The sequence below is a fragment of the Anolis carolinensis genome, chromosome 5 (genome assembly GCF_035594765.1).
Source record: "Anolis carolinensis isolate JA03-04 chromosome 5, rAnoCar3.1.pri, whole genome shotgun sequence".
NCBI lineage: Eukaryota > Metazoa > Chordata > Lepidosauria > Squamata > Dactyloidae > Anolis > Anolis carolinensis.
The window spans coordinates 3178570-3202705 of record NC_085845.1 but is presented as its reverse complement, the minus strand read 5'-3'; the positions used below and the strand labels follow the sequence as shown (position 1 = coordinate 3202705).

General features: G+C 46.9%; 2 protein-coding genes across 4 annotated transcripts in view; one reads left to right on the top strand and one right to left on the bottom strand.

Annotated features, from left to right (window-relative positions):
• The first annotated feature begins 957 nt into the window (after nt 1-957).
• dok1 (docking protein 1) lies at nt 958-20817 on the top strand. Of its 2 annotated transcripts, none has more exons than XM_062980857.1 (5): nt 958-5649; nt 11819-12124; nt 15834-15930; nt 16082-16254; nt 19665-20817. In XM_062980857.1, exons 1-5 carry the CDS (start codon nt 5581-5583, stop codon nt 20682-20684), a joined length of 1665 nt encoding a protein of 554 aa, XP_062836927.1. In that variant the 5' UTR covers nt 958-5580; the 3' UTR covers nt 20685-20817. The 2 variants fall into 2 exon arrangements, with proteins under 2 accessions (XP_062836927.1, XP_062836926.1); XM_062980856.1 differs by having other exon boundaries at nt 3281-5649; nt 15831-15930.
• m1ap (meiosis 1 associated protein) overlaps nt 16590-24136 on the bottom strand; it is a 28262-nt gene continuing 20715 nt past the window's right edge. For both annotated transcript variants that reach the window (XM_062980858.1, XM_062980859.1), the window contains exon 11: nt 16590-24102. In XM_062980858.1, the coding sequence (XP_062836928.1) occupies nt 23968-24102 (135 nt within the window). In that variant the 3' untranslated portion in view covers nt 16590-23967. The remainder of the gene's footprint in view (nt 24103-24136) is intronic.

The window sequence follows — 24136 nt, the reverse complement described above, 5'->3', positions numbered from 1 at the left end:
TTCCCTGGTTTTGGGAAAGGGTTTCTGTTCAAGAGGCAGAGAGCCATTGCTCCAGATGTTTTTGTTCTCCAGTGGTCAAGGGAGAGGCCCAATCCCCCCCTTCCAGGAACGGTTCACAGCTTGTTGCAGAGATTTATGGCCAGATGCCTGGGGAGCGAAAACAAGAGCCAGGAGCTGCCAAGGCCCTTTGGAAAGAGGGACAAATCCTGGGAAAGGGAATGTTTTGCATTAATGGATCAATGTGTTGAATTAAATGTGTTGAATTAAAGCTTCCAAACAAGGCATGGGCCAACTTGGGCCCTCCCTCCGGGTGTTTTGGACTTCAACTCCCACCATTCCTGGCCTTGGGGCCAGGAATGGTGGGAGTTGAAGTCCAAAACACCCGGAGGGAGGGCCCAAGTTGGCCCATGCCTGCCTTAGGAGAACATGGTTGGACTAGATGACCTTTGGGGGTCTCTATGACTCCTCTGGATGCAGCGGTTGTGCAGTGGATTAAACCACTAGCTGCACAAAATCTGCTGACCAAAGGGTTGGCACGTCGAAGCTGTGAGTTGGGGTGAGCTCCCGCTGTCAGCCCTAGCCTCTGCCAACATAGTAGTTCGAAAGCATATAGACAACAGGCTCTTTGGCATGGAAAAATAGAGCAAGAGCACCTCCAGACGATGGAGATTAAAGGGGAGGCCTTTATCTTTGTCTAGGTACGTGTATTGTATGTTGTTGTTCACTGTGTAAAAGGCATTGAATATTTATATATATACAGATATATATAAATATATATAAACCTTCCTTGCTTATATATATATATATATATATATATATATATATATATATATATATATATATACATACATACATACATACATATACACATACATACACACACACACACACACACACACACCTTCCTTACGGATATATATAAACATTCCTTGCTTAGTTTCTCCATACCTCACAACCTCTGAGGATACCTGCCATAGATGTGGGCGAAACGTCAGGAGAGAATACTTCTAGAATATGGCCATACAGCCCGGAAAACATACAACAACCCCATTGAATATTTGCCTTATATATGTACTATAATCCACTCTGAGTCCCTCCGGGGAGATAAAATGGAATATAAATAAAGTGTATTATTATGTGATGCACAACAAGATTAGTACACACCAAACAAGATCACTCTGCTGGCTGTTGTATTGGATCACACGTTAGTCCCTTCCCAAGTGTCTAGGACTATGTGGTGTATTGGTGAAGAATGCTTGTATATCTGAGTAGGGTGGCCTTTTGCAGCCAACAGATTGTAATTTTGTCAGTGCCGATTGTGTTTAAGTGCAGGCTAAGCTTTGCACTTAAACTGGCCTGGCACCGAGTGTACCGATCACCACTGGGACCACTTTTCCTGGCTTGTGCCAGAGTCTTTGCAGTTCGATCTTCAAATCCTCGTATCACGTCAGCTTTTCCAGTTGCTTCTAGTTGATTCTGCTGTCGCCTGGGATTGCAACATCGACAATGCATACTTCGTTTCCTAACACCATGGTGAAGTCAGGAGACTTGAGCTCCAAAAACTCTGTCAGTCTGAATTCGGAGGTCCCAGAGTAGTTTGATGTGTTCATTTTCTGCGACTTCTTCAGCCTTGTGACCTCACTAGTTCTTTGTCATAGGCAGATGGTATTTGTGGCATTATTATTATGGTTATTTATTCATTTTTCTCCCGCTTTTCTCCCATGGGTGGGATTCAAAGCGGCATACAGTGGTTAAAAAACAGAAATTACATAAAATACACATTCAACAAAACATCATAACAACTAAAGCAAATAACCCATTACCAAACAGTTCATAAATTACAACATATACCATTGAAAATTCCCTAAAGGTGTGTAGCACTCCTCATTTTACTGAAGACGTAGCCCACTGTTTAACATCTGTTGGGCAATTTGGATAGAACTGCAAAGCACCCCTACTTTGGCTGTTGTCCAAAAGCAACTTCATTTGCAAGTGTGCACAATCAGATGTCCCTTCCACAGGTTTTATCCACTCAAGATGCTGCAACTGCTCAAAAGCCTAGAATGACATTGGCTTTTGAACTTCTCCATCCCAATGCTGATGGGTGCACCTTTGGAGTCCCACTTTCTTTCGGGGGAAGGATATATAAGTCAATAATAACACCCCTCCTCCTTGACTTGAGAAATAAAGTGTCAATCATTCATTCTTCCAGCTCTTGGATGCTATGAAAAATATTTTTTGTTGTTTATTTGTTCATTCGCTTCCAACTCTTGGTGATCTCCTGGACCATCCCAGGCCAGAGCTTCCTGTTGGCTGTGTCCACCCACAGCTCCTTCAAGGTCAAGCCAGTCCCTTCAAGGATACCGTCCATCCATCTCGCCCTTGGTCGGCCTCTCTCCCCTTTTCCTTCCATTTTCCCCAGCATTGCTATTTTTTCCAAGCTTTCCTGTCTCTCATGATGTGGCCAAAATACTTCAGCTTTGCCTCTAATATCCTTCCCTCCAGTGAGCAGCCACTGGGCATCATTTCCTGGAGGATCTTCTTGCCAAGGTCCAAGGCACTCTCAGGATGTTCCTCCAGGACCAGAGTCCAAAAGCATCTCTCTTCCTTCGCTCAGCCTTCCTTATGGTCCAGCCCTCTCTCGCATCCATAGGTTACTATGGGGAATACCATTGCTTTCACTATGTGGACCTTCGTTGCCAGTGTGATATTTATTATTTTATCAAGGTTGGCCATTGCTCTCCTCCCAAGAAGTAGATGTCTTCTGATTTCCTGGCTGCAGGAATCTTCGTGCCTAGAAATATAAAGTGTGTCACTGCCTCCATGTTTTCTCCCTCTATTTGCCAGTTGTCAATAGGTGTCGTTGCCATGATCTTGGTTTTCTTGATGTTTAACTGCAGCCCAGCTTTTGCCCTTTCTTCTTTCTTTCCCCTTGGTGATAAGGCTCCTCGGCTCCTCGCTTTCAGCTTTCATCAGAGTGGTATCATCTGCATACCTAAGGTTGTGAATGTTTCTTCCAGCAATTTTAACTCCGGCCTTGGATTCGTCAAGCCCCGCACATACGTCGCATGATGTGTTCTGCGTACAAGTTGAATAGGGAGGGTGAGAGGACGCAGCCCTGATGTCCGCACTCCTTTCCCAATCTTGAACCCGTCTCCTGTTCCGTGGTCTGTTCTGACTGTGGCCACTTGGTCTTGATACAGATTCCTCAGGAGACAGACAAGGGGACTTGGTCTCCCCAGACCACCAAGAACAGGCCACAGTTTATTATGATCCACACAGTCGAAGGCTTGAGAATAGTCAATAAAGCAGAAGTAGATGTTTTTCTGAAACTCCCTGCCTTCCTCCATTATCCAGCATCCGGATATTGGCCATTGGGTCTCTGGTTCCTCTGCCTTTTCTGAACCCAGCTTGGACATCTGGCAGCTCTCGCTCCATGTCTGGATGGAGTCTGCCTTGTAGGATCTTGAGCATTACCTTCCTGGCATGGGAAATAAGGGCCACTCTACGGAAGTTTGAACATTCTTTAGTGGTATAGGGATATAAATTGATTTTTTCCAATCTGATGGCCATTCTTGAGTTTTCCATATTTGCTGGCATATGGCATGCATCACCTTGACAGCATCACCTTTCATGCTATACATTTGATGTCAGCAACACAGGATCTCAAAGAATCAAAAGGACTTTTGGTCAAGCTTTTCAATACCTGTGAAATTATTTTGCAAAGATTGAATGTGTTTATATTATTATTTTTGTTGCTAAATTCAATTGAAGTTTAAATAGTGGAGACTATTACAGTCTGGAAGATACCACTGTGGATTATAACAGTTGACTGTATATATCATTTTCATTATTGTTGTTAACTCTCAGATAATATTGTATGTATATGGTGCTCTGAATTACATAGTGCAACTCATGTTTTGAAACTTTATAGCATTCGCTTATCCTTTTTACATAGAAGGAATATAGCTCTATACTCAGAGGCCTGACTATTTCTGTGGCCTTTGCAGGATGCTCTAATATACATATCTCTTTTTATGTTTTGAATCTTTTCATGTTTTGAACCTTTATAGTGGTTGTTTATCTCTTCGATATGGCATGCATCACCTTGACAGCATCACCTTTCAAGATTTTAAACAGTTCAACTGGGATTTCATCATCTCCTGCTGCCTTGTTATTAGCAATGCTTCTTAAGGCCCATTCAACCTCACTCCTCTGGATGCCTGATTCTAATTCACTCACCACACCATCAAAGCTATCCTCTACATTATTATCCTTCCTATAGAGATATTCTGTATATTCTTGCCACCTTTTCTTGATCTCTTCAGCTTCTGTTAGGTCATTGCAATCTTTGTTCTTGATCATGCCCATATTTGCCTGAAATTTACCTCCAATGTTTCTGATTTTCTGGAAGAGGTCTCTTGTCCTTCCTATTCTATTGTCTTCTCCCACTTCCATGCATTGTGTTTTCCATATTTGCTGGCATGTGGCGTGCATCACTTTGACAGCATCATCTTCCAAGATTTTAAACAGCTCAGCTGGGATCCCGTCATTTCCTGCTGCCTTGTTGTTAGCAATGCTTCTTAAGGCCCATTCAACCTCACTCCTCTGGATGCCTGATTCTAATTCACTCACCACACCATCAAAGCTGTCCTCTACATTATTATCCTTCCTATAGAGATATTCTGTATATTCTTGCCACCTTTTCTTGATCTCTTCAGCTTCTGTTAGGTCCTTGCAATCTTTGTTTTTGATCATGCCCATTTTTGCCTGAAATTTACCTCCAATGTTTCTGATTGTCTGGAAGAGGTCTCTTGTCCTTCCTATTCTATTGTCTTCTCCCACTTCCATGCATTGTGTTTTCCATATTTGCTGGCATGTGGCCTGCATCACTTTGACAGCATCATCTTCCAAGATTTTAAACAGCTCAGCTGGGATCCCGTCATTTCCTGCTGCCTTGTTGTTAGCAATGCTTCTTAAGGCCCATTCAACCTCACTCCTCTGGATGTCTGGTTCTAATTCACTCACCACACTGTCAAAGCTATATTATTATCTTTCCTATAGAGATCTTCTGTATATTCTCGCCTCCTTTTCTCGATCTCTTCGGCTTCTGTTCGGTCCTTGCCATTTTTGCCTGGAACTTGCCCAATAGAAGGAAGCCCTGGCTGGCCATCGCCTCCTGGTGGGCAATCGCCAGCCTTGCAAAGCTCCTTCCAAAAAGTCCTTCCTGCGCATGCGCCACAGCCCCCCCCCCCTCACCTGTCCTCACCTTCCACGCCCCCTTCCCCCTTCCTTTTTACCCCTAAAGAGGTGGGAGGAGGGGGAGGGCAGGGGAGGTGGGTTTCCCTGTCTTTTAGCACAGGCACTAAAGCGTTCCCTGCACTCTGCACATGCCCAGAGGCGCCCTGTGTGTGTCCGGTGACGCGCCTGCAGGGAGGGAGGGGGGAGGAAGGCCCGCCCCTTCCGAAGGGAGAGAGAGGCGCTGTCGGGCGGCGCCGCGGCTTCCGATTCTACAAGTAGGAGTAGCTGCTACCCGGTGGCCTCGCTTCTCGGCTCGCTCGCGGACTGGCTTCCCGAACCATGGACCCCCCGGTGAAGGCCGGGACCCTCCTGGTCCAGCAAACGCCCGGGCTCCGCCTCGGCGCCAAGGTCAGAGGAAGAGCTGGGGAAGATGTGCCCCGAAGTTTGGAAGAGGAAGAGGAAGGGGGGGGAGGAGCAGGGGAAGCTTCCTGTCGAAGTTAGGGTGAGGAGGAGGAGGAGGAGGAAGAAGAGGAGGAGGAGGAGGAAGTGCTGGAGAAGTTGCGAAGAGGAGGAGGAGGAAGAAGAGGAGGAGGAAGAAGAGGAGGAAGTGCTAGAGAAGTTGGGAAGAGGAGGAGGAGGAGGAAGAGCTGGAGAAGTTGGGAAGAGGAGGAGGAAGAAGAGGAGGAGGAGGAAGTGCTAGAGAAGTTGGGAAGAGGAGGAGGAGGAAGAAGAGGAGGAAGAGGAGGAAGTGCTAGAGAAGTTGGGAAGAGGAGGAGGAGGAAGAAGAGGAGGAAGTGCTAGAGAAGTTGGGAAGAGGAGGAGGAGGAGGAAGAGCTGGAGAAGTTGGGAAGAGGAGGAGGAAGAAGAGGAGGAAGTGCTAGAGAAGTTGGGAAGAGGAGGAGGAGGAAGAAGAGGAGGAAGTGCTAGAGAAGTTGGGAAGAAGAGGAGGAGGAGGAAGAACTGGAGAAGTTGGGAAGAGGAGGAGGAAGAAGAGGAGGAAGTGCTAGAGAAGTTGGGAAGAGGAGGAGGAGGAAGAAGAGGAGGAAGTGCTAGAGAAGTTGGGAAGAAGAGGAGGAAGAGCTGGAGAAGTTGGGAAGAGGAGGAGGAAGAAGAGGAGAAGGAGGAAGTGCTAGAGAAGTTGGGAAGAAGAGGAGGAGGAGGAAGAACTGGAGAAGTTGGGAAGAGGAGGAGGAAGAAGAGGAGGAAGTGCTAGAGAAGTTGGGAGGAGGAGGAGGAGGAGGAGGAGGAGGAGGAAGAGGAGGAAGTGCTAGAGAAGTTGGGAAGAGGAGGAGGAGGAAGAAGAGGAGGAAGTGCTAGAGAAGTTGGGAAGAGGAGGAGGAGGAGGAAGAGCTGGAGAAGTTGGGAAGAGGAGGAGGAAGAAGAGGAGAAGGAGGAAGTGCTAGAGAAGTTGGGAAGAAGAGGAGGAGGAGGAAGAACTGGAGAAGTTGGGAAGAGGAGGAGGAAGAAGAGGAGGAAGTGCTAGAGAAGTTGGGAAGAGGAGGAGGAGGAAGAAGAGGAGGAAGTGCTAGAGAAGTTGGGAAGAAGAGGAGGAAGAGCTGGAGAAGTTGGGAAGAGGAGGAGGAAGAAGAGGAGAAGGAGGAAGTGCTAGAGAAGTTGGGAAGAAGAGGAGGAGGAGGAAGAACTGGAGAAGTTGGGAAGAGGAGGAGGAAGAAGAGGAGGAAGTGCTAGAGAAGTTGGGAAGAGGAGGAGGAGGAAGAAGAGGAGGAAGTGCTAGAGAAGTTGGGAAGAAGAGGAGGAAGAGCTGGAGAAGTTGGGAAGAGGAGGAGGAAGAAGAGGAGAAGGAGGAAGTGCTAGAGAAGTTGGGAAGAAGAGGAGGAGGAGGAAGAACTGGAGAAGTTGGGAAGAGGAGGAGGAAGAAGAGGAGGAAGTGCTAGTGAAGTTGGGAAGAGGAGGAGGAAGAGCTGGAGAAGTTGGGAAGAGGAGGAGGAAGAAGAGGAGAAGGAGGAAGTGCTAGAGAAGTTGGGAAGAAGAGGAGGAGGAGGAAGAACTGGAGAAGTTGGGAAGAGGAGGAGGAAGAAGAGGAGGAAGTGCTAGAGAAGTTGGGAAGAGGAGGAGGAGGAGGAAGAGCTGGAGAAGTTGGGAAGAGGAGGAGGAAGAAGAGGAGGAGGAAGTGCTAGAGAAGTTGGGAGGAGGAGGAGGAGGAAGAGCTGGGGAAGTTGTGCCCCGAAGTTTGGAAGAGGAAGAGGTGGGGAGGAGTTGGGGAAACTTTCTGCAGAAGTTCGGGTGAGGAGAAGGAGGAGGAGGAAGAGCTGGAGAAGTTGGGAAGAGGAGGAGGAGGAGGAAGAGCTGGAGAAGTTGGGAAGAGGAGGAGGAAGAAGAGGAGAAGGAGGAAGTGCTAGAGAAGTTGGGAAGAAGAGGAGGAGGAGGAAGAACTGGAGAAGTTGGGAAGAGGAGGAGGAAGAAGAGGAGGAAGTGCTAGAGAAGTTGGGAAGAGGAGGAGGAGGAAGAAGAGGAGGAAGTGCTAGAGAAGTTGGGAAGAAGAGGAGGAAGAGCTGGAGAAGTTGGGAAGAGGAGGAGGAAGAAGAGGAGAAGGAGGAAGTGCTAGAGAAGTTGGGAAGAAGAGGAGGAGGAGGAAGAACTGGAGAAGTTGGGAAGAGGAGGAGGAAGAAGAGGAGGAAGTGCTAGAGAAGTTGGGAAGAGGAGGAGGAGGAAGAAGAGGAGGAAGTGCTAGAGAAGTTGGGAAGAAGAGGAGGAAGAGCTGGAGAAGTTGGGAAGAGGAGGAGGAAGAAGAGGAGAAGGAGGAAGTGCTAGAGAAGTTGGGAAGAAGAGGAGGAGGAGGAAGAACTGGAGAAGTTGGGAAGAGGAGGAGGAAGAAGAGGAGGAAGTGCTAGTGAAGTTGGGAAGAGGAGGAGGAAGAGCTGGAGAAGTTGGGAAGAGGAGGAGGAAGAAGAGGAGAAGGAGGAAGTGCTAGAGAAGTTGGGAAGAAGAGGAGGAGGAGGAAGAACTGGAGAAGTTGGGAAGAGGAGGAGGAAGAAGAGGAGGAAGTGCTAGAGAAGTTGGGAAGAGGAGGAGGAGGAGGAAGAGCTGGAGAAGTTGGGAAGAGGAGGAGGAAGAAGAGGAGGAGGAAGTGCTAGAGAAGTTGGGAGGAGGAGGAGGAGGAAGAGCTGGGGAAGTTGTGCCCCGAAGTTTGGAAGAGGAAGAGGTGGGGAGGAGTTGGGGAAACTTTCTGCAGAAGTTCGGGTGAGGAGAAGGAGGAGGAGGAAGAGCTGGAGAAGTTGGGAAGAGGAGGAGGAGGAGGAAGAGCTGGGGAAGTTTTATGCCGAAATTAGGGTGAAGAAGAGGAGGAAGAAACGGAGGAAAAGGAGGAGGAAGAGTTGGGGAAGTTTTATGCTGAAGTTAAGGAGAGGTGAAAGAGGAGGAAGAAGAGGAAGAGCTGGAGGTGTTTTCTGCCAAACTTAGGGAGAGGAGGAAGAGCTGGAGAAATTTTACCCGGAAGTGAGGGTGAAGAGGAGGAAGAGGAGGAGGAAGAGGGAGAACTGGAGGTCTTTTCTGCCAAACTTAGGGAGAGGAGTAAGGAGAGGAGTAAGAGCTGGGGAAGTTTTATGCTGATGTGAGGGTGAAGAAGAGAAGGAGGAAGGGGAGGGGGAAGAGTTGGGGAAGTTTTCTGCTGAAGTCAGGAAGAGGAGGAGGAGGAGGGTGGAGGGGATGAAGAGGGGACGAGGAGATAAAGTTCAATCTTAGGGAGAGGAAGAGGAAGTTGGGAAAGCTTGCTGCCAAAGTTAGGAAGAGGAGTAGGAAGGAAGTGAGAGAGAGAGAGAGAGAGAGGAGGAAGGGGAGGAAAGTTTTCTGCCGAAGTTAGGGTGAAGAAGAGGAGGAGGAAGAGAAGGAGGAAGGGGAGGAAGAGTTGGGGAAGTTTCCTGCTGAAGTCAGGAAGAGGATGAGGAAGAGGGAGAAGAAGTGGAAGAGGAGGAAATGCAGGGAAAGTATGATGCCGAACTTCAGGAGAGGAGGAGGAAGCGGGAGGAAGAGTTGAGGAAGTTTTATGCTGAAATTAGGAAGAGAAGGAGGAAGAAGAAGAGGAGAAGAAGAACTGTGGAAGTTTTTTGTGGAGGTTAGGAAGAGGAGAGAGAAGACAGAGAAGAGGAGGAGGAGGAAGAAGGAGAGGAGGAAAAGCTGGGCAAGTTTTGTGTTGAATTTAGGAAGAAGAGGAGGAGGAAGAGGAGGAGGAGGAGAGGAAGTTCTATCCCTAAGTTATTAGGAAGAGGAGGAGGAAGAGTTGGGGAAGTTTTCTGCAGAAGGTAGGAAGAGGATGAGGCAGGCGGGGAAGAAGAGACTGGCTCTTATTCAGACAGGTTTTGAAAGGAGGAAGGGTTTTAAGTTCATGTCAGGGCTGCTGGGATTTGGCATGTTTTTATGGGTTTAACCTGAATTGTTTTTAATACTAATGATGTTTAATGATGTTGTATTTTCAATCATATTGCAATGTGAGCCACTTCGAGTCTCCTTATGGAGAGAGAAAGCGGAATATAAATAAACATGATAATAAGAGGAGGAAGGGGAGAAGAGCTGAGGAAGATTTACCCCAAACTTAAGGAAAGGAGGAAGAGGAGGAGGAAAAAGAGGAAGGAGAGGAGAAGCTGGGGGAGAGGAGGAGGAAGAAGGCACTGGCCCTCCCACTTCCTGAGCCCTATCACAGAGTGTGTGTGTGTGTGTGTGTGTGTGTGTGTGTGTATGTTTGTGTGCAGGAAGCGCCTCTTCTCTCTGGTGGGGTTTCCTTCTTCCTCTCCTTCCTCTGCTGTGCTCGGGGCCTTTTCTGTGGCAGCCCCGTCTCCCTAGATTCCCAGAAATACAGAACAACCTCAGGGGTCAACACCACAAAGGCCCCTTATATCTCACCGAGGTGCCCCCCCATCCTATATCTGTGAATTCTTTATTATTAATGGGACATCTTAGAATTGCATTGGCTCTTTGGGCCGCAGCATCACACTGCTGCCTCATGTTCAGTGTGTGGTCTGCTAAGTCTCCTAGGTCCCTTTTGCACAGAAACAGGTACAGTAGAGTCTCACTTATCCAACATAAACCTGCCAGCAGAGGGAGGGCCGATTCACAGTCCCTCAGACTGCTGGGGGGCCAGACTAGGATGAAATAGTCCAAAATTAAGATTGTCGTTGTTGTGTGCCTTCAAGACGTTTCAGACTTAGGTCAACCCTAAGTCTAACGTTTAGGACAGAAGCCAGGTCAATGACCCTGGAGGACCTTAGTTTGGGGACCCCTGATCTAGACGATCTCATAAGACCATAGGTAAGCAAAGAGACCTCCAAAGACCATCTAGATGATCTCATAAGACCATCGGCAAGGAAAGGGACCCTCAAAGACCATCTAGATGATCTCATAAGGCCATAGGTAAGGAAAGGGGCCCCAAAGGCCATTTAGACAATCTCATAAAACCATAAAGAAGGAAAGTGACCTCCAAAAGCCATCTAGATGGTCTCATAAGGCCATAGCTAAGCAAAGGGACCTTCAAAGACCATCTAGATGATCTCATAAAGCCATAGCTAAGCAAAGGGACCTTCAAAGACCATCTAGATGGTCTCATAAGGCCATAGCTAAGCAAAGGGACCTTCAAAGACCATCTAGATGATCTCATAAGGCCATAGCTAAGCAAAGGGACCTTCAAAGACCATCTAGATGATCTCATAAGGCCATAGCTAAGCAAAGGGACCTTCAAAGACCATCTAGATGATCTCATAAGGCCATAGGTAAGGAAAGGGGCCCCAAAGGCCATTTAGACAATCTCATAAAACCATAAATAAGGAAAGTGACCTCCAAAAGCCATCTAGATGGTCTCATAAGGCCATAGCTAAGCAAAGGGACCTTCATAAGGCCATAGCTAAGCAAAGGGACCTTCAAAGACCATCTATATGGTTTCATAAGGCCGTAGCTAAGCAAAGAGACCTCCAAAGACTATCTAGATGGTCTCATAAGACCATAGCTAAGCAGAGGGACCTTCAAAAACCATCTAGATGGTCTCATAAGGCCGTAGCTAAGCAAAGAGACCTTCAAAGACTATCTAGATGGTCTCATAAGGCCATAGCTAAGCAAAGGGACCTTCAAAGACCATCTAGATGGTCTCATAAGGCCGTAGCTAAGCAAAGGGACCTCCAAAGACTATCTAGATGGTCTCATAAGACCATAGCTAAGCAGAGGGACCTTCAAAGACCATCTAGATGGTCTCATAAGGCCGTAGCTAAGCAAAGAGACCTTCAAAGACTATCTAGATGGTCTCATAAGGCCATAGCTAAGCAAAGGGACCTTCAAAGACCATCTAGATGGTCTCATAAGGCCGTAGCTAAGCAAAGGGACCTTCAAAGACCATCTAGATGGTCTCATAAGGCCGTAGCTAAGCAAAGAGACCTCCAAAGACCAGGTAGGCTTAGGTCAACCCTAAGTCTAAAGTTTGGGCCAGGGGCCAGGTAAAGGACCTTAGAGGGCCGCATCCGGCCCACGGGCCTGAGTTTGGGGACCCCTGCTCTACTGTATACTATGAATGTCTTTTTATTCCATGCCTAAATGCAGCACTAGTTTATCCTCCTCTGAAACTCGTTTTGTTCCTCAGCGCTGGAGGAAGAGCTGGTGCGCCCTCTTCCCGGCCAGTGCGCACGGCGTGGCCCGCCTGGAGCTCTTCGACTGCAAGGAGGGCTCGCTGGGGATGGGGACCGACCCCCGGACGGCCACCAAGCGGCCCGAGAAGAAGACCCTGCGGCTGGCCGAGTGTGTGAGCGTGGCCCCGGCCCCCGACTGCGCCCCCAAGGAGGGCCTGGCCGCCTTCCGCCTGGAGACCAGCCAGCGCGTCTATCTCTTAGCTGCTGAGGCCCAGGAGGCCGCCGGGTGGGTGGCCCGCCTCTGTGAGATTGCCTTCCCGGTAAGTCCACCCCCCCTCTCCAATTACAGCCAGACTCCAAGTTATGACCAAGATAGGTTCTTGTTGCTGTGAATTTTTCGGTCTGTAGCATTCCCTCCTGACATTTCGTCCACATCTGTGGCTAATGGCTTCTTCAGAGGTTCTGTTGGCAGTGAGGCAAGTGGAGTGTATATATATACCTGTGGAATTATGTCCAGGGTGGGAGAAAGAACCCTTGTCTATTTCAGGCAACAGAGGCCTGATTGACCTTGCAGCTTCATGGCTAAATGGCTATTCAATACTATTCAAGCTTGCTAATTACAACATTCACACTTGCTTAAACAGACAAGGGTTCTTTCTCCCACCCTGGACATTATTGCACTCCACTTGTTTCACTGTCAACAGAGCCTCTGAAGATGCCAGCCACAGATGCAGGCAAAATGTTAGAAGATAATCCAACAAGCACATGGCCAAACAGCCCAAAAAACTCACACCAATCTATGCAAATCAAGCTTGTTAATTGCAACATTCACACTTGCTTAAACAGACAAGGGTTCTTTCTCCCACCCTGGACATTATTGCAGTCCACTTGCTTCACTGTCAACAGAGCCTCTGAAGATGCCAGCCACAGATGCAGGCAAAACGTTAGAATATAATTCTATAAGAACATGGCCAAACAGCCCAAAAAACTCACACCAACCTATGCAAATCAAGCTTGCTAATTGCAACATTCACACTTGTTTGAAACAGACATGGGTTATTTCTCCCACCCTGGACATTATTCCACAATTATTTATATATACACTCTACTTGCTTGTCTATTTGAAGCAAGTGTGAATGTCGCAATGAGCAAGCTTGAGTAACACTGATTTACCACAAAGCTGCAAAGTCAATCATTGAGGATATCTGCCTAGAGGTAGCCTTGCCTCTGTTGCCTGGAGGCACCCTCTGTTTGGGAGGTGTTCACTGGTCCCCTGTTTCTGAGCGGTGGTCATTATTTACGGTCTTGATTCTGGCAGCCAGATTTGGTTACTTTTCATGGTTTCCTCCTTTCTGCTGCACCTCAGGTTAGCTTCACCTTGCTAAATAAATCGGGCTGTTCACAGGTTGAAGTCTTTTGTAGTTTATTAGGAAATAGAAAAATAATAGTTCTTAAAAAGCAAAAATAAACTTCCAAAAGATTGTTGCAAAACAAGGCTATAAGAATAATTAAAAAAAATTAGGCATAAAACAAGGTTCCATTAATGGATGACAAAGTCCCATGAACATGAATACACTAAGGCTGCAAGATAATGTGTTTTATGAATACTGATGTAAGTTAATAATTTTTAACTGATTTATATTGCACTGTATAATTTTTATATATGCGTTTTATTGTAAGCCGCCCTGAGTCCCCTTTTGGGTGAGAAGGGCAAGATATAAATATTGTAATAAATTGTAATAAATAAGATAATCCAGGAAAGCAAGAGCTGGCTTCTTGACTCAAACGAGAAGTTGCTTTGACAAAGGTTCCTCTCTCAGTACACTCTTTTAATACCCTCTGTACAGCATGAACGCATTTCTTTGGCCTCTGACCTCCCTCTTGTTTGCTATTCTAACACTCTTGCGAACCCTGAATTCCAAACAATCAGCTCGATCCAAAGATTCTGTTTCGTCAAGGCCAGACAGCTTGTTAGCATTAGCGTCTGTTTGCAAGCTATCAGACTGGGAGCTGTCCTCCCTTTGCACCTGGCTAGCTTCAGTATCTTCTTCAGAATCATCAACACCATTCTCTGCCATGGGAAAGCCTCCCTGCTCCTCCTCTTCTACAGCAGGAACACTCTGAACCTGAATCCCATAATTCCCATCAGTCATCCTGAACCTGAATCCTTGGCCGCTATCAGGACCTCAAGATTGAACTTCAAAGACTCTGGCAGAAACCAGTGCAGGTGGTCCCGGTGGTGATGGGCACACTGGGTGCCGTGCCAAAAGATCTCAGCCGGCATTTGGAAACAATAGGCATTGACAAAATCATGATCTGCCAACTGCAAAAGGCCACCTGACTGGGATCTGCACGCATCATCCGAAAATACATCATACAGTCCTAAACGCTTGGGAAGTGTTCGATTTGTGATTTTGTGATATGAAATCCAGCATATCTAACTTTTTTGCTGTGTCAGACAATGTCATTGTGTCAATAATAATAATAACTTTATTTTTATATCCCAATCCCATCTCCCCAAGGGGACTCGTGGTGGCTCACATGGGGACAAGCCCAGTATCATCATACATTAAAACACAGTCATAATTTATAATTTAAAACAATAAAAACAACATAAAACAGCATAAACATATCCGGTCCTTCACACCTAGAGCATACTACAAATATGTAAGGGTGAGCTTGTGCAGACTCTACGTGAGACTTGAGGATAATAATATAGGGCAATCAAGGGAAGATTACAAGATTAAAATTAACAAGAGTGAGGGACATTGATAAAGTGCAATAGTTCAGGAGACAGGTCAGGATACCAAAAATCCACAAACCTGGAGGAAAAGCTATCAGCATCCGCAGCCAAAGTAGGACAAATATTTTTATCCCAAAGATCAGTCTCCAGGCTTGCCCAGCTGCAACCTATGTCTTGCATGCCTCCACCCTTCATTGTTTTCACCTGTAACTCTTACTTACAGATTACTCATCCCTTTAGAACAGGGGTCCCCAAACTAAGGCCCTCCAAGGTCATTTACCTGGCCCCTGTCCTAAACTTCAGACTTAGGGTTGACCTAAGTCTACCTGGTCTTTGGAGGTCTCTTTGCTTACTTATGGCCTCATGAGATCGTCTAGATGGTCTTTGAAGGTCTCTTTGCTTAGCTACAGGCATATGAGACCATCTAGATGGCTTTTGGAGGTCACTTTCCTTACCTATGGTCCTATGAGACCATCTAGATGGCTTTGGAAGGTCCCTTTCCTTATCTATGGTTTTATGAGATTGTCTAGATGGTCTTTGGGGACCCCTTTCCTTACCTATGGTCTTATGAAACCATCTGGATGGTCTTTGAGGGTCCCTTTCCTTATCTATGGTCTTTTGATGGCCTGATGAGATCATCTAGATGGCCTTTGAGGGTCCCTTTCCTTACCGATGGTCTTATAAAACCATCTAGATGGTCTTTGAGGGTCCCTTTCCTTATCTATGGTCTTCTGATGGCTTTATGAGATCATCTAGATGGCCTTTGAAGGTCCCTTTCCTTACCAATGGTCTTTGGATGTCTCTTTGCTTACCTATGGTCTTATGAGATTGTCTAGATCAGGGGTCCCCAAACTAAGGCCCATGGGCCAGATGCGGCCCTCCAAGGTCACTTACCTGGCCTCTGTCCTAAACTTTAGACTTAGGGTTGACCTAAGTCTGAAATGACTTGAAGGTACACAAAAACAATCCTAATTTTGGACTATTTCATCATAGTCTGGCCCCCCAGTAGTCTGAGGGGCTGTGAATTGGCCCTCCACTTAAAAAGTTTGAGGACCCCTGCTTTAGAACTAAGGCTTACATTAACCCCTTCCATCACCACCTGCTAGTCCTGACACCACCAACCACCATCAACTGCGAAACATGATACATAACAGAAGGTCTCTCCCAAGTCTAGGATACTATGACTTTGCCTTGGGAAAGTATCAGCGAAAGAGGTGGGTGCCCCATTGCCTGGAAAATGACCCCTCCTCAAATCCCGCACTCACCCCCTCCCTTCATTGCAGCAGCAGAACCCAGGCCAAGGGTCCCAGCTGTCAGCCAACCGGGCCGGAGAGCCGCCCTGGGAGATGGCTACAAACTCCATATATTACTCCCAAGACCAAGGTAGGAGGTTCTTGGGACTGGGAGGGGGCAGTCGTAAAACTTGCGAGGTGGGAATGGGCTTCTTGAGGTGACAATGAGTCTACACCATGGGGTGCTTTTGGGTCCGATGAAAGTGGCTCTATCCTTCTGTGACTCTCTTCTGTGCCTGCAGTGAGCGAGTTCTGGGTGACGGTGCAGAAGACGGAGGCGGCCGAACGCTGTGGGCTGCAAGGACGCTACCTGCTGAAGGCCCCCCCGGACGGGCTCCTCCTGGTTGACCCCTGCTCCGGCCGGACCCTCTACTCCTGGCCCTACCGCCTCCTCCGCAGATACGGACGGGACAAGGTGGGCTCCTTGGCGGGGATGGACATGTGTCTGTGTTTATGTGTGCATGGAGGGAGACGGGGCCAGGTTGGAGACTGGCAAGCAAGAACATGTCCAGAGAAGGCAGCCAAAATGATTACAGGTTTGGAAGCCAACCCCTTGGAGGAGCAGGTGAGGGGGCTGGGTGGGTAGGTTTACCTTGGGAGACGAGAGAGCAGAGAGGGGCCAGGATAGCCGTGCTTAAATAGTTGAGGTGAAGTTGCACTGAGGAGGGAGCAAGCTGCTTTCCTGTTACTAGAAAGACTAGGTGTTGCACCCCAAGGCAGCGTGAGCACTGGAAACCAAACAGAGACCAATAATCATATAATATCTTTATTAAAACAATAATAAATTCAGGAAAGAATAAATGGAAAGGATGAGTGAGCAATAGTCCTTTAAGAAATGGTATGAATTAGTCCAAAGAGTTGAAGGGATATGTCCAATATTATTGTCCAAAGTCCAGAAACCGAAACACACTCAAAACTGTTGAGCAGGGAAACTAAGGAAGCAGGAGTGAATAACAAGGTCCAAAGTCACTAGGAAGTCTTGGATTTCAAGGCAGGCAGAGGATGAAGCTGAAAGCAATCTGGATTCAGGAACAAGGCAAGGACGTGAATTTACTCTGGATTAAATCGGGAGTCGCGGCTCGGCTTGGCCGCCAGGAACAGGAGACTTGGCTTGGTGAAATCAGGAAACTGGAAACGGTGATGTGTTCTCAGAAGTCGCTACGTTGACACCACGAATTGTTCAGAGTGCAAGACACTTTTATGGAACTTAGATCTAATCACAGCGAAGGGAAACCAACTCCCCAAAGGTTCCCAAGGAAATCTCCTATCCAGTATCCCCTCTAGATGCCAAACGTTAACTAGGAATTTCATGGCAGGCAGAACGTTTTGACAGCTGAATCCACTGCAGCCTGGAGTCTCCTTCTCTTGAGGTTTTTCAACAGAGGTTTGGATGGTCATCCGCTGGGAAGGCTTGGATGATGTCTTCCAGCCTGGCAGAAGGGGGCTGGGCTGGACGACCACTGTAATTATTTAACTTTCTTCATACCTTGCTTTTCTCCCTGTTGGGACTCAAGGCAGCTAACAATCACACAATCTGATCACGGTTTAAGACAAAGCAAATATAAGAATATCTTTCCACTTTTTGGGTGGCTGGCTGGAGGGGGAAAGGTGGCTGGAAGAGACCCCCAAGGGCCCCCCAGTGCAATTTTCTTCTTCCAAACACAAGGAAAATACAATCAAAGCACTCCTCTAAGGAAGGATACTCTACCAGACTCCCAGGAAAGAGCAGATTCCATTGCCAAACAGCTCTTATTGTCAGAAAGCTCTCCATAATACGCCCCCTTCTCTCAAACTTCAACTCCTCCAAGCTAAGCATAGCCAGCTCTCTAAGCTTTATTTACAGTATTTATATTCCGCCCTTCTTTCTCACCCCGAAGGGGACTCAGGGCAGATCACATTGCACACATATAAGGCAAACATTCAATGCCATAATATAGAACAGAGACAGACGCAGGCACGGGCTGGCCTCAAACTCATGACATCTTGGTCAGAGTGATTTGTTGCAGCTAGCTGCTAACCAGCCTGCGTCACAGCCCGGCTTTGCTGCCAGACTTCTCTAAGCTGTCCTTCATAAGGCTTTGCTTCCAGACCTCTGACCATTTTTGGTGGCCCTTCTTTGGACACCTTCCACCTTGTCCAGCTCCTCTTTGAATTGCTTTGCACAGAACTGGACACAGGGTTATTATTATTCAGTTGCTCCTGTACCTTGAGAAGCCAGACTTGTGGGCCACGCTCTTGTTACATCTTGAATAGACTACTGCAATGTGCTCTATGTGGGGTTGCCTTTGAAGACTGTTTGGAAGCTTCAAAGGGTCCAATGGGTGGCAGCAAGATTTTGCACCGGAGCGGCGTACAGGGAGCATACAAATGTTGTGTCAGCTCCACTGACTGCCAGTCCGCTACCGAGCACAATTCAAAGTGCTGGCTTTAGCCTATAAAGCCCTAAATGGTTCCAGCCCAGATTACCTGTCTGAACGTATCTTCCTCTCTGAACCATCAAGGAGGTTAAGATCTCCTGGGGAGGCCTAGCATTCGGTCCCACCTTTCCTCGCAAGTGCGGCTGGTGGGGACGAGAGACAGGGCCTTCTCAGTGGTGGCTCCTTGGCTCTGGAACTCCCTCCTAGACTTCAGAAAGAAGACAAAGACATGGCCGTGGACCAAGCTTTTGGTTAGTAAAGTAATGCAATGCAAGACATAGGAATACAGTAGAGTCTCACTTATCCAACACTCGCTTATCCAACGTTCTGGATTATCCAACGCATTTTTGTGACCAATGTTTTCAATATATCGTGATATTTTGGTGCTAAATTTGTAAATACAGTAATTACAACATAACATTACTGTGTATTGAACTACTTTTTCTGTCAAATTTATTGTATAACATGATGTTTTGGTGCTTAATTTGTAAAATCATAACCTAATTTGATGTTTAATAGGCTTTTCCTTAATCTCTCCTTATTAACCAACAAATTCGCTTATCCAACATTCTGCCGGCCCGTTTACGTTGGATAAGTGAGACTCTACTGTACATGCAATTGACAATTGGAATGGCCCTGGTCTACGATTCAGTGTTTTAATTCTTTTTAACAGTGTTCTTCTCTCATGTTTAATAGTCTTATTGATTTAATGCAACCCTTGCAACTTTTAAAAAGCAATTAAAAACTTGATTTTTTTTTTGCTGTGCATTTGAATAATTTAGTCCCCATGTCCAAAATTAAATTAATACATTTCTCACACACTGTTCCCTTCTCTATAATTAACCGGACAGCCATCCCTATCAAACGGTTAGGAAATGTTTCCATCTTGTCGTTTGCCACAAAGCACTTTATAACTATACTACCGCACTTTAGTTCAAACGTCCCCGCCACACCGTCTCCTTCCATTTACCTGGTGGTTCATGTCACTGTAATTTGGTTTTCTCATTTTATGCTTTTAATGAGTTTCTATGATTTATATAATGTATTATTTTTGTAATGTTGATTTTATTGTGTTTTATTTATTGTAATATGTCTTAATTGTTGTATTTGTTTTGTTTTTGGGCTTTTGTCCGGTGTTAGCCGCTCCGAGTCCCTGTCAGGAGATGGTGGCGGGATAGAAAAATAAAGTTACTTAAAGTTACTATAGTTGTATGTTTACTGTTTTAGATATAGGATTTGGTTTCACACATATGTATGGCATTTAATTTGGCCCCTTTTATATTGCAAATTGCTTTGAGTCTCCCCAGAGGTGAGAAAAGCGGTATATAAATACAGTAAATCTAAATAAATATTCCAGGTAAAGAGGCCTCACCACAACAGAATTATGTGTCTCCTTCCTTCTGCGCAGGTGATGTTCTCCTTCGAGGCGGGCCGGCGCTGTGAGTCGGGGCCCGGCAACTTCACCTTCGAGACGGCTCAGGGCAACGAGATCTTCCGGCTGGTGGAAGCCGCCATCCAGTCGCAGAAGGCCCAGGCGGAGGAGAACCGGCGCAGCGCGGCCTCCATGGACTCGGCCTCGGTTGAGGGTCCCTCGGCACTGGGCCACCTCCACTCCGCACTGGCCTCCTCTCTGAGCCTGGACGGGGAGGGCCAGCGGAGGGAGGGGGGGCTCCCACGGAGTGCCTTGGTGGCCACTGCCTCTGTGACCAGTTCTGCCTCTGTTGCCACAGAGAAGGGCGGCGAGGGGCCCAGGGCCGCCCCTAAGGGACATGCCTTGCGGGATTCTGCGGCCCGTTGCCCGCTCCCCAGGCTGCCGCCCTCCCAGGAAGAGTCCTCCGCCGCCAGCGTCTACTCGGAGCCCCTGGACACAGTGAGGGGCTCCCTCCCCGGGCCGGACCCCCTGTACGCTGACCCCGTGGACAGCCGGGCCCAGGACGCCGGCCGGCCCCCGAGCCCCGAGGGGCGCTTCTACGAGCAGGTGGGCCGCAAGGGCCACATCTACGACGAACCTGAGGGGCGGGGGCCCCAGCCGCTCCCCGCCCCCAGCACGGCCACGGCCATCTACGACGAGGCCCGGCTGCCCTGCGAGGCCTGGAGGACCCAGGGCCTGGAGAGCCCCGCCGGATACGAGTTGCCCTACCTGCCCGGCGACGGGGACTACGCCGTGCCCGCCTTCCAGCAGAAGGGCCGGCTCGCCAAGGCCCCCAAGCCCTGCCCCGTGGCCAAGCCCCCCCGCGGCCACAGGAGCCCCAGCAAACAGAAGGAAGGGAACCACAATAACAACAGCAACAACAGTGGCGGAGGCGAACCGGTCTATAGCCAGGTGAGGAAGCCTCTCCGCGGGGCCCGGCTCCCTGGGCAGGAGGAGCAGTCGGTGGATAAGAGCCGCCCGGCCTCTGCCGTATACGAGGACCTGGGGGAGATATGAGCCCCATTATCCATCCCCCCCCCTTTTGTATCCCCCTGCCTTGTGTTTCCTGTGCATTCACAGAAGGCTCACGAAGCTATTTTTCTAGAGAGTTTTATTTTGCTATTAAAGGTTTTTGCCATTTCATTGATAATGATGATGATGATGATAATAATATTGATAATACTTTATTTATATTCTGCCCTATTTTCCTGAAGGGACTCCAGGGTGGAGTCCAAACATAAAAAGTAATGATAGTAATAATAATAATAATAATTATTATTATTATTATTATTATTATTATTATTATTTATTTATTTATTTATTTATTTATATTCTGCCCTATCTCCCTGGAGGGGATCCGGGGTGGATTCCAAACATAAAAGGTGATGATGGTAATAATATTAAATCCAGCATATCTTATCTTGTTTGCTGTGTCATAATAATAATAATAATAATAATAATAATAATAATAATAATAATAATAATAATAATAATGATAATTTATATTCTGGCCTATCTCCCTGGAGGGAATCCGGGGTGGATTCCAAACATAAAAGGTGATGATGGTGATAATAATAATAATTAATAATAATAATAATACAGTAGAGTCTCACTTATCCAACATAAACGTGCCAGCAGAACGTTGGATAAGCGAATATGTTGGATAATAAGGAGGAATTAAGGAAAAGTCTATTAAACATCAAATTAGGTTATGCTTTTACAAATTAAGGACCAAAACATCATGTTATACCACAAATTTGACAGAAAAAGTAGTTCAATACACAGTAATGCTATGTAGAAATTACTATATTTATGAACTTGGCACCAAAATATCACGATGTATTGAAAACATTGACTACAAAAAAGCGTTGGATAATCCAGAATGTTGGATAAGCAAGTGTTGGATAAGTGAGACTCTACTGTACTTTATTTATATTCTGGCCCATCTCCCCAGAGAGAATACGGGGTAGATTCCAAACATAAAAGGTGATGATGGTGGTAATAATAATAATAATAATAATAATAATAATAATCACACAGTCCTAGACACTTGGGAAGTGTTCGACTTGTGGTTTTGTGAAACGAAATCCAGCATGTCTATCTTGTTTGCTGTGTCATACAACATCGTTGTGTCAATAATAATATAATAATAATAATACTTTATTTATATTCTGGCTTATCTCCCCAGAGAGAATACGGGGTGGATTCCAAACATAAAAGGTGGTGATGGTGGTAATAATAATAATAATAATACTTTATTTATATTCTGCCCTGTCTCCCCAGAGGGACTCCAGGGCTGATTCCAAACATAATAGGCAAACATTCAGCGGCCGAAAGTAACCACAATACAGTCACATAATAACGAAAATTGACAACCCAACATAAAATAAATTTTTTTACTTAACAACTAAAGTTAAATTAAAAATGCAATCTGTTATATCAGATATAATACAAAGCATGAAACATCCAACAGAAGCATCGGTTTCCCAGTTCCTTGGGAGCAAATAGATTGATATTACCATCTACCAGAGGCATGGTCAAACTTCGGCCCTCCGGGTGTTTTGGACTTGCAACTCCCACAATTCCTAACAGCCTGCCGGCTGTTAGGAATTGTGGGAGTTGAAGTCCAAAACACCCGGACGGTCGAAGTTTGCCCATGCTTGAGCTACCATCTGATGCTGATTGTGCCAGGGCAATGATGCTTGTGTTTGGAGTGCAAAGGCCCCTTCCTTCTTGAGACGGGCGAGAACTGGCTGCAACCCCCTCCCTCTCTGCAAATGCCTCCCTCCCAGTCCTTGCCATCTTCAGCACTTCCTTCCTCATGTCAGCTGAAGAGGAAGTGGGGCTGGTGGGAGGGAGGGCTGCTTCCTCTTTGAGATCTTGCAACAGCCGTGTGGGAGAAGTGGGGGGGGGGCAATGACAGCCTTTGGATGCTGCTGCAAAGACGTTGTAGAGGGAGGGGCTGTATGGGGGTGAGACTGGGAATAGCCCCCCAAAGTCCTCCCCGCACTCCACCCAGGTTGCTGCGAGTTTTCAGGGCTGTCTGGCCATGTTCCAGTAGCATTCTCTCCTGATGTTTGGATTTTTAGATAATTTTTATATAATTTTGTTGGACTACACGTAGTTCAATTTATTTATGTTGGGTTTAATTTATTGATGTTAGACTTTAAATTGAGGCGAGGTTTATTTTTATTTATTATTTATTACAACATTTATATCCTGCCCTTCTCACCCAACAGGGGACTCAGGGCGGCTTACAATAAAACACACACATAAAAATTGTACAATACACTATAAATCAGATTTTTTAATGTTATTTTTATATGTGGGGTTTTTATGTCAGTATTTGTTTGTTTATGGAGACACTGAATGTTTGCCATTTTATGTTGGAATCCGCCCTGAGTCCCCCTCGGGGAGATAGGGCGGAATAAAAATAAAGTTTTATTATTTATTATTATATGATGTTTCGCCCGCATCTATGGCAGGCATCCTCAGAGGTTGTGAGGTCTGTTGGAAACTAGGCAAGTGGGGTTTATAGATCTGTGGAATGATGTCCAGGATGGGAGAAAGAACTCTTGTTTGTTGGAGGCAAGTGTTAATGTAGCAATTGGCCATGTTGATTCGCATTTAATGGCCTCGTAGCTTCAAGGACTGGCTGCTTACTGTCTGGGGGAATCCAGTTTCAGCAGAAAGGAAGGAACCATGAAAATAAACACAATCTGGCTCCCAGTATTAAAAAAACCCTCTAAAATCAGGACAGTAAATAAAGAACAACACTCAGAAAACAGGGGAATTCCAAACAGGAAACAATCAGGGCCAGCTAACACCTCCCAACAAAGGATTCCTCCAGGCAGGAAGCAGCTAGTCCTTGAATCTGAATCTGTAAGGCCATTAAATGCTAATCAACGTGGCCAATTGCTACATTAACACTTGCCTCCAGCAGACAAGAGTTCTTTCTCCCACCATGGACATTATTCCACAGATCTATAAATCCCACTGGCCTAGTTTCCAACAGACCTCACAACCTCTGAGGATGCCTGCCATAGATGTGGGCGAAACGTCAGGAGAGAATGCTTCTAGAACATGGCCAGACAGCCAGGAAAACGCACAGCAACCCAAAAGAGTAAGTTCTTTTTTGGGAGGGCGGGTGTTGAGGCACTTGTGGCAGTAGTGCTATTAACTGGGCAAGGGTCTAAGAAAGCCCCCCATACCTTGCCCCCGCCTTGCCGGATTCAGGCAACCAGGGGCTCAGGGGCCTACTTTTGGACCTCCGCCCTCCCAGTCTTGGCCGCTCTTCCTCTCAAATGGCATCTGGGAACTCATCCTCTTCGCTGGAGAACAGGGAGAGCGCTGCCCGGTTGGTGCTGGGGGACGGGGCCAGGTGCAGAGGGGCCACCGTGGCTCGGGCCTTGTTGGGGTGCCTCTGGCCGGCTTGCTGCGGGAAGCAAAGGAAGGGGCTGCAGTTGGAT